The sequence below is a fragment of the Podarcis filfolensis genome (assembly GCF_964270895.1).
Source record: "Podarcis filfolensis genome assembly, chromosome: 9".
Taxonomy (NCBI): domain Eukaryota; kingdom Metazoa; phylum Chordata; class Lepidosauria; order Squamata; family Lacertidae; genus Podarcis; species Podarcis filfolensis.
The window spans coordinates 3,828,182-3,837,536 of NC_139610.1; the positions used below are offsets into that span (position 1 = coordinate 3,828,182).

A 9,355-nucleotide genomic window follows, 5' to 3' on the forward strand; every position below is an offset into this window, starting at 1 on the left:
CCGAGGAAAGAGTCCTCTAACTAATTTTACTCGGTGGTAAGTCCGACTAAACTGGGCCTGAGAATCAAGGCCAGTCGTAGAAAAAGGAGACAATAGTCAGGAGTTAAACTGAACTTTATAAATTAAAAAAAGAATAGGTACAGGGGAACGGATTAACAAACAAATATTCACAAATATGCAGGCGTCCACCAGAGAGAATGACAGCGAGGTTTGCTGGGAAACTGAGACAGCGAAGAGACACGAGAAGACACTGAATAGTACTGAAACTCCCTTTAGAGGGTTCCCACCCCACCCCCGCAGGCCCGACTAAAATATTCACATTGAATATAAAAATAATTATCATAATAACAACAATTTAATACAACCGCAAAGTGCTAAAATATCAACTCTCCCAAATCCTCTCCATAATCGCCTCGAAGAAACCGGGCGCGATCCAGCGGGAAGTTACCCAGCGCAAGGCCCAGGGAAGTGAATGGGCAGCGGGGACTCACAGGCGGCGGCTCCTCCGTTGCCCAAGGGGGCCAGTTCGCGCCGGAGAACTTCCGGCGGGGTTGCGCCAGGCATAAAATAGGTTTGGATTTATTTGCGCTGTTCTGGGGTGCGTGTTGGGCAAAACCTCACCCTTTTGCCGCCTCGAAGAAAGAGAAGCGTGGAGCGGAGGCTGCCTTACATTCATCCAGCCCCGTCGGGGAGGCTCCACTGGAGTTTCGCTGGAAGACCAAAAGACATGGGGAGGGGCAGATGAAATAATGATGTTCTTTGGGGTTCGGAGACAGCGGGTCAGAGTGCAGTTCTTCTCTGCCCCTGCTCCCCGTCCCCCGCCTGCCCACCCGCCCTCCCGGTCTCGTCCATTTGCCTTAGTCCGAAGCCACGGCTCTTAATCCAGCCTGGATCGAGGGCAGGGAGTCCCCGTCACTGCGTGGGTCACTGCGTGGCCCCGGCGGCCGCGGCGCAGGCCGAGAGAGCCCAGCCCGGTAGGCAATAATAGGGGTAATAGTAGGATGGCTGGAGGGAGAGGAGGGGCGGCGGCCGGAGGACCTCGCCCGGGTGATACTGCCTCTGGTCATCACGGACTAGCACCTTCACAGCCACTTTCTTGGCGGCCGGCGCCGAGGACAGCAGATCCGCGGCCAGCTGGCGCCGCTTGGTCTTGTAGCGCCGGTTCTGGAACCAGATCTTCACTTGCGTCTCGGTGAGCTTGAGCGACGCAGCCAGGTCGGCGCGCTCCGGCCCGGACAGGTAGCGCTGGTGGTTGAAGCGTCGCTCCAGCTCGAAGACTTGCGCGTGGGAAAATGCCGCCCGGGAGCGCTTCTTTCGCGGCTTCGGAGCTGCCGTCGAAGCGGCCATCGGGGCCGAGCCGGACCCAGCTGCTGCCGCCGCCGCAGCCGCCTCGTCTTCCTCCGACGGGGCCTTGGAGCTCTTACCGCCACCTCTGCTGTTGCTCTGCTCTTCCTCGAGCTCGTCAGGATGGCTGCGATCTGAGGGAAACAGGGTGGAGGCACAAACAATCCAGAATCAGAAGAGGCGGGGCGCTGGGGGACCCCCCAAAATGCCCTCGCCACCCACACCCGACTCAAACCGGAGGATCCCACTGTCGTCTTTTCAAAGGCTCGCACCCACTGGCAGCATCCCGCGCAGGGGCGACGTTTCGGATTTGGAGAGGCACAAAAGGGGTGGTGTGTTTGTCAGAGAGAGGCAGAGAAAATCAAATTTCTCGTGTATGTGTGTCACGCAGAAACACACACACACATTTTTAACTTGCACATCTCAACCCAGTCCTCTTCTTTGTGCCTTTGAAATGCCCACGCAGTGACCCAGTCTCATTCGAGAGTAAATCACAATAGTAACACGGGTTTGGAACCAGAGTTGGCCAGAAATGTAGGATCTTCTGAGAAACACTCAGAAAGCATGGAGAGCCAAAGTGCGTTTGATTCGAAGTGAGCTCGAAGTGAGCCTCCACTTCGCCCCTTTGCTGGCACATCTGCTTAGGACGAGCGACGGAGCCCGACGGAGCGACATTGCGCGCCTGGAATCCCCCACGCTCAGGACTGTGTTTTGTGGTTCGCGGCCACCCTTCCCGCCTCGGATCCCACATTACGCTTGACTCTGAAAGAAACAGGATTCGGATCAAAGGCCGCCGGCCGTCGTAAACCACAGTCGGTTGTCAGCACCCCAGTAAATAGAGGGAGAAATGCCATTTCAAACAGCTTGCGTCCCTTGACCCCGAGAGACTTGCTCCAAAATAAGCCCGCCTGGACGCAAGGCTGTCGCAGGCGGGCGGCGGCCTCCGGACAGCGGCTCCCTTTCCGCTTTCTGGGAACAGAGCCTAAGGCGAGCGCCCTATACGAGACTCCCTCGGCCTGGGATTAAACCCCGTGGCATTTCGACAGACCACCCAAGCCTATATAAGGATCCAAGCGGAGCACCGCCAGACCAGGCGCTTCGGGGGAAGCCTGGAGGGACCCGCCTGGGGCTCTTCCCTTCCCACCGAGGACAACGGGAACGTGTCGGAGGCGATTCGCCTGCCGGTCACGAGGCCCTCGGCAGAGTGGCTGGAGGAAGGCCGGAAGAGAGACGGGGCTCGAGCAAGGCCCTCGAAGGGGCACACGACCTCGCCGAGGGGCTTTGGGAACCGGCTCTCGAGACTATTTCGCCTCAGACACGCTTTCTGGTCGAGCGCATTATCGTCTATGCTGGATTGCCTTTTTTCGCTCTTCGGACGGCATTTTAATTTGTTTTGCCACAAACTGGCAAGCCGCGTTTGCTTTGTCGTCAAAAAGCGGGATATAAATACTGACACGGAGTTGGGCCGGGTCCCTGGCTCCTCCAGGAAGGAGGCGGACCTCGGAACCAGGCAGGGTAGGGACCCACGACGGCGTTTGAAGGGGCAGAACTGGCGGGCAGAGGCTATGCATCCCTGCCGCCCCCCTACCCCCAAAAGAACTCGCCCCCCGCCCAATTGCTGGAGTCTTGTCATTAAGATGCAGTTATTTTTCTTTGAGATCCTAACATATGGGGTGCAACTTCACACCTAGACATATACTTTGTCCCTTCTGTGTCCCCCCCCCGCCGCGCCCATAGTTTTATCTGGTGCTGCCTCTGGAGTTAGGATGGAGGCTCCTGCAGACCGACCGCGAGCCTGCAAAGCCAGGAGGAGGGGAGGGAAGGAGGAAGGCCTCCTTCGGGAATCCTGGGGAGGGGGACCCAACCAAAATCGCCCATCCCTCCCAGGGGACACCTGATTCCAGTCTCAGTGAGATACCTGTCCTCCGCCCCTGCACTCAAAACGGGGCTGGGGTGGGTGGGCTCCACCTGCAGCACAGCGCCAAATAGAGGTCACCCCCCACACCCATCGAGTTCAGTGCAGGGCGGAGAAAGACACTCACACAGGAAAGTCGGCAACTGGACTGTCGCGGAGTTAGGAGGGAAGCCCCAGTCCCGGTGATCCGGCAGGCGATCCCAGTTGGCAAACCAGGCAGGGAAAGGCTTCGGAGAGCCGAGCCCACTCAAGGCCACGCCACATCCGGCCACAGGCGTGAAAACCCAAAACGAAGCAACGGCGGTGGGCCTAGAAGCATTTAGGAGGATCTGCGTCTGTGTTTTACACGGGAGTAAGCAGCACTAGTGGGCTCGTCCCCAAGACAGAGAGCAAAATACACAAGCGGTTTCAATGGCTGCAGCTGAATTATTGTTTTGGTTGACCTTGCGAGTCTCAATACGGATTAACCGAAGTATTTAGAGCTCCGTTGATCTTAAAATCGTGCTCAGTACTACGTAGGGCTTAATGAGGTTGTCGATCGGACCGGCCAAAATATTCCTTACATGAAATTTAATTCGGCTCACGTGACTGGAAATCCTGGAACCGTGCAACTGAAAAGGGATTTTAGCCTCCTCCCGCAAATAAGTATCACTTGCTTGCTCTCCCACTACGGCGGCAGCTGCCCTCCCCTTCTCCCCGTGGCAATGGATCCTCATTCAGAGGCACGATCCTGCCTTATGAAAGCTGCACCTCAAAGCTTACATTAAAAAAACGAAAACAAAAATTCGGGAGGCAAGGCGGCGAAGTTAAGCGCAGGAGTTCCACGCAAAAGTCTGAAGTATGCGCGCAACTCTGCTTAAGAACTGACTAGGCTCGAAAGCCCGCAGCTTGGGCTGGATCGCGGGGCTACTGCTCTTGTTTTTAGGGCTATTATTCCCGCCCTCGAGGCTGAAATAAACTTGCTTCTCCTCCGTTCCTGGACGTCCATTCCCGCGGGTCCTTTTGCTCTCAGACCTCGCCCGGACTGCCAGCCTCGGTTCTTCCGCAATGGCCACCAGGCGAACAAGCGCCCTTGAAGGCTGGGAAACTCCCTGGAGTAAAACTGCATGGTTTCCGGAGTAGGCCGGAAGGAACAAATTGACTTCTTCTTTTTGGGGGGTGGGGTGCGGCTCTCGGTAATGGCTCTGCCCCGAAGATCCTGCTTCTTCCCGCAGGCAAGGCGCCCTATAGCACGGCCCCTCCCTGGCACGTGGACGAGGAACCGCATCGCCATGTAAGTGGGTACCAGGCAGTGGGACTCCCCGCCCCGGATTTTGCCACTAAATTCGCATCCTTTGGATCGCATCCCGAAGTCTGCGTCCAGAGGAGCCGCCTTGGGGTTGAGGAAACGAGGAGAGTCACCGTTTTCAAGCGAAAGTCTAAGAGGCTCTAGGCCAGTTGCTCTCTGGGACGGAGGGCCTGCAGCCTGCCTCGAGCTCCGGGGCCTCCAGAATGGGGCGAGCCGTGACTGGGAATAACAGCGGGTGATGGACTCACTGTCTAGCCTAATGCTGCAGTCTTATCTGTACCCGCTTAACCCCATTGAACTGAACGGAAGCAATTTCTGTATAGGATTTCTGCCTAGGGTTGTGCTGTAGACGGATTAAGTGAAATACTATGGATTAAAAAGAAACAGATTTCTATATAATAAAGTTGGGAATGGAGTTCGGGAAGATGGGATTATAAGGGTCCGCATCACCATAATTCTAGTGGAGATTACTCCGAGGCTGGTGTGTGCGCGTGTGTTTGCAGGACTGCAAGAGACACGGACAAAGCAAAAAACGAAAATAAATAAGCTGCAACTTTATGCTCCAGTGTTTTAAAAGCAACTCGCTTTACATGGGCCCTAAGCTTTGAATAACCAAGGCGCTGAAAGGTTCCATTTAAAATGTAGCAAGGTGCGAGACCTGAAGATCATGATCCATTTAATTAATATTTTTAAAGAGTTCTTTCTCCTTTGGGCGGAGGGGGGTTGTGGCCTTGAACATCAATAGACTCTGCTTGTAACGTTGAGATGCGCTATTTAAACAAAGGCAATCGAAAAATACACTTAAGCCTTCGGGACGAGAGCTACAGTAAAAACTTCTACTCGCCTATTGAGGACATGCACGGCGCTTTTTATGGAGAAAGCAGTAAAAAAACATGACTCCCTGGGCCGCAAGCTGGAAGGGTCCAGAATTCTGTGGCCTCAGCCCGAGTTTGTCCAACCATGAGCAGCAGGAGAGAGCGAGACGCAGTCAGTAGTGCTAAATTCTCCATCCCATCCGTCTCCATTCGGATTAACAGCGCACTCTTAAGCGCGTGTGTTCGGGACCAAGTCTAAGTGCACTGCAGTGGGCCTTAGATCTAGGTGTAAGTGTGCAAAGGACTGCAGCGTTAAAATAGTAGTTGGATCGTTCCCCCTACAGCATGTTTCCTAGGGCAGGGATCTTCTGAAAGGCCGCTCAAAGTGGAACTCTAAAGCGGCCCTAACAGGCTAACTGGCGTCTCCAGATCTGTGGGGCAGATTCGTTCCTTTGGCACACGGAGGGTGCGTGTTTCTCTGTGTTAACACGCGATGATTTAGGGTGGATATTCTCACCCCCCCCCCTGCCCTGCCATTCCAATTCGTGCTTAATAGGTGCCGCGGAACTGGCATTTCCGGGAATCAGCTCCTGCGAGCAAAGCGCCTTGGGTTGGCCATTTTAATCCGGATTTCAAAAGCGCAAACTCCACCCAGGGACTCCCGCGTAATCTCTGCGTACCTGAGATTCGGGCTGAGAGCTCAATGTCGCTGAGACCCTCCGGGGACCGTTCCTGGAGCTCCTGTCCCGGCGGCTCCCTGCCCGAGCCCTCCGACAGCGATCGGGCGCCGGAACCAGAGGACTGCCCTTCTCGTGGCCTCCGGGAGGCCGCGGGCGATTTGCTGCCGTCCTCGTCGTCGTCCTCTTCGTCGTCGTCGTCCTCCTCCTTGTCGCCCTCTGGTTCCTCGCTCAGGACCGAGTCGGAGTCCCAGACGGCAGGTCCGGGAGCCCTGGAAGCCGCGGGGGCCAAGGCGGAGGCAGGCTGGTGCTGCTGCAGCGCCGCGGCCAGCGCCGCGGCTTCGTCGCCGAAGAGCCTCCAGCAGCAGGCGGGCGCCACGTCGGGGCTGGCGGAGGCGCCCCCTGCGGGCGGCGGCGGCTGCAGTCGGCCTTGCAGGAAGCCTCGCGCACTCCGCTCTTCCTTTTTGTTGAGGATGGCCTGGATGGAGAAGGGCGTCGGGGCAGGGGTGCTGCTGCTGCGCACCGCCATCGGTCTCCGGCCCCCGCCCCTCGCCCGCTCCTAGGGCGCCTTCTCCAGCGGGAAGCCTCCCTTCAGCTCGCCCGGCGCATCGCCTCTCCTCGGGCTGCAGCAGCAGCAGCGGCGCCGTCGGGGCCCCGGGGCGTCCTGCGCAGTCTTCCCATAAAGAGCGCGGCAGGCGTCGGGTCCGCCTGGTGTGCTCGCGCCCGCTCGGCGCGGCTCCTCCAGCTCCGGTCCCCCCTCGGCAGGCCCTCCCCGTCGTTCCCCCTCCACCTCTGTTTCTTTCCTCTCCCCTCCTCGGCCTTTTTCATGCGAGCCCAGCTGTCATTCCTCTCCCGTGAGTGACAGCTCCCGGGCCGGCCTTTCCCATTGGGCAGGGCTCTGCCCCGGGAGTCGCCTGATTGGCTCTCACGGCAGCCCGAAGAAGTTGTTAATTTTTTCCAGGCAAAGCGATCTGGGCGCGAGTTGGGGGTCCCGGACCAGCGCTGCCCGTTAACCCTTTCCCAGCCGAGCCACCGCGCGCTGGCTTCGCTGCCCTTCGCTCCGCGAGAAAACTACTAACTGCAGCTCGCTGTGCTCACGATCCTGTACTCGCTGAACTTCAGTGAGACATACTTCTGAGTAAGCGGCGAAGGGACCCGGCTGTCAAACTCCACCGAGGGAAACGTCTTTTGCAAAACGAACCAATCGCGCGCGGGGGGCGGGTGGGGAGGGGGCGAGATCTGCCTCGAACATGGGAAAACGAATGGAAACCGTTTAATTTCCCCCTCCAGTCGAGTGCAACATTTTTTCTAGGTTGCAAACATTTTCTCTCCCTGTGTAGTTTTCAAATGGTCGATTTAATGTATTTCTGTATAATCCCTCCTCGGATATGCAGTTAGGTGCTTCGATATTAAGATGATGGGCCTTCGAATGTTTTCCTGTTAGGCAATTTTATCAGATGAGGTCAGTTTTGTCGTGGCGATGATGTTATATCAAAGATGAGTTATTTTTAACCAGTTTTGCGACAGTTATTTCCCCCATCCTGGATAGATGCTAGATAGATCCTTCCAGCATGGTATTCATTCGTTGCATCAGAAGCCCCTGCTAGCACAGTGAAAGAAAAAAATTACTATAGAGATGATTAACCCGACACATCATTAGTAATCAAAGAGAGTCTTTGATTATTGATAATTCATGGCAAGGCCAATAGAGAAGCAACAAATCTCGCTCTTCCTTCTTCCTGGAAGCATGGAAAGCGTCTTCTGCAAGCCGATGAAAACTCCAGAGTCCTGCGGTACCTTAAAGGCCAACAAAGTTAGAGCGTGATCCGGATTCCAATGGGGGAAATTAAGAGCAACTTCTCAGGCTGAAACCAACGGGACTCAACTTTGAGCTCGACTCTGGCAGCATTGTGCCCTAAAGTAGTCAGAACCTGAATTTTCGTAATAAGAGCTTGTATACCAATTAAAAAACAGTAATTCTTAATGTAGCACGTATGGCGATGGCTTTCCTTCTTTACATTCCCTGGAGACGCAGCTCTTCTGTTTCCCATTCGCAACCCGGGGCAGCTTGACGACTCTCAGAGAACTTTCCAAGTGTGTCGGGTACACGTTACGAGAAAGCCAGGCGTTGAAATAAAGTGATCTGGTCCCGGGGGAAATGCTGGTTTCGCTTGCTTCAGCTGCCCAACATTTCCCAAAATGTGCAACCATTCTCCGGCGCTTGTTGCATGCAAACAGATCTGCAAAGGAAAATCATTTTCGCGAGGTCTCTGCGTGTACGTGCAGGAAACAGACCCGAGGTGGAAGAGGCCCTGGGGAAGAAGGCGCAATCGATAAAAGCCTGCGGGGTGTGTGTGTGTGTGGAGAATACAAAAAGTAGGGGCGACAGGGATGCGACTTTTGTGGTGTTTCAAAATGCTGCACGCCTAAGGAAAGTTGGGGGTCAGCTTGACCTTGGTGTGTGCGAGCAGCAGCAAAAACAAATGCTATTCGGGGGCTCCATCTAAAGGAGGGCAGGGAGCAGGCGATCATTATCCTGCTGGGCGAGGGGTGTAAATACGCACAAATGGGAGCAACTCCAACCAGGGGCGGGTAAAACCGAACTGCTTCACCCGCCCCGCGTCCATCTTGGATCTTAGGCGATCCACTCCAGAGCCGTCCTTCGGGCCTCGTGGCCTGTCCTGAGCCCTCGAAAGGCCTCCAAGAGGCGAGGCGCCAGGCGCCTTTTCCTTCCCGCTCAAGAGGGAGCTGCAGGCGGGACCCCGGGCGAGGCCAAGGTCCCGGGGAGCGAAGAGGCGGCCCGGGCAGCCCAGCCCCGAGGAAAGGGCAGGCGAGCGCCAGGCGGGCAGCGGAGCCCCAGGCCCAGCTTCCCTCGCGCCCTTTCCCCGCAGAGCGAAGCGTGGCTTGAAGGTCGCCGCGGCCTGCCGGGAAAGGCGGGAGAGTCGCTGGAAGCCCCGCAGGCCGCGAGGAGAAGCCTGGCTGGCAGGCGGCGCGGCTCAGGGCTCAGGGCGGCCTCTCCTCTCCTCGTCTCTGCCCGCCGCCTCTCGGTGGGCCTCGGCGGCTTCGGAGCTCGCCCAAAGGCCCGGGCCCCGTTTGCCGAGGGCACCCAGTTATTCAGGGCGCTGGAACGACAACAGCGGCCAAAGCTTTTTACAGAAGAAGTGGGTGGGTGTTTCGCTCCGAGCTCCACAAGGTGGGGATGAGCATGAAGTTGGCCCCAAAGGCCCGACCGAAACCCGCGAGGAAGAGATGGCCGAGCCATCCCGCCCTCGCCTGCTCCGCCTCAGCCGGCCTTGACTTGACCAGGGAAGGGGTC

At 56.7% G+C, this 9,355-nt stretch overlaps 1 protein-coding gene across 2 annotated transcripts; it reads right to left on the reverse strand.

Annotated features, from left to right (window-relative positions):
• Nucleotides 1-333: 333 nt before the first annotated feature.
• Nucleotides 334-8,726, reverse strand: NKX3-2 (NK3 homeobox 2). 2 transcript variants are annotated; one of them, XM_083572070.1, is made up of 3 exons: nt 6,043-8,726; nt 1,183-1,478; nt 334-710 (listed from the first exon to the last, which is right to left on the reverse strand). In XM_083572070.1, the coding sequence occupies exons 1-3, from the start codon at nt 6,566-6,568 to the stop codon at nt 618-620; spliced, it is 915 nt and encodes a 304-aa protein (XP_083428196.1). In that variant the 5' UTR covers nt 6,569-8,726; the 3' UTR covers nt 334-617. The 2 variants fall into 2 exon arrangements, with proteins under 2 accessions (XP_083428196.1, XP_083428195.1); XM_083572069.1 differs by having other exon boundaries at nt 334-1,478.
• Between the last annotated feature and the right edge of the window lie 629 nt (nt 8,727-9,355).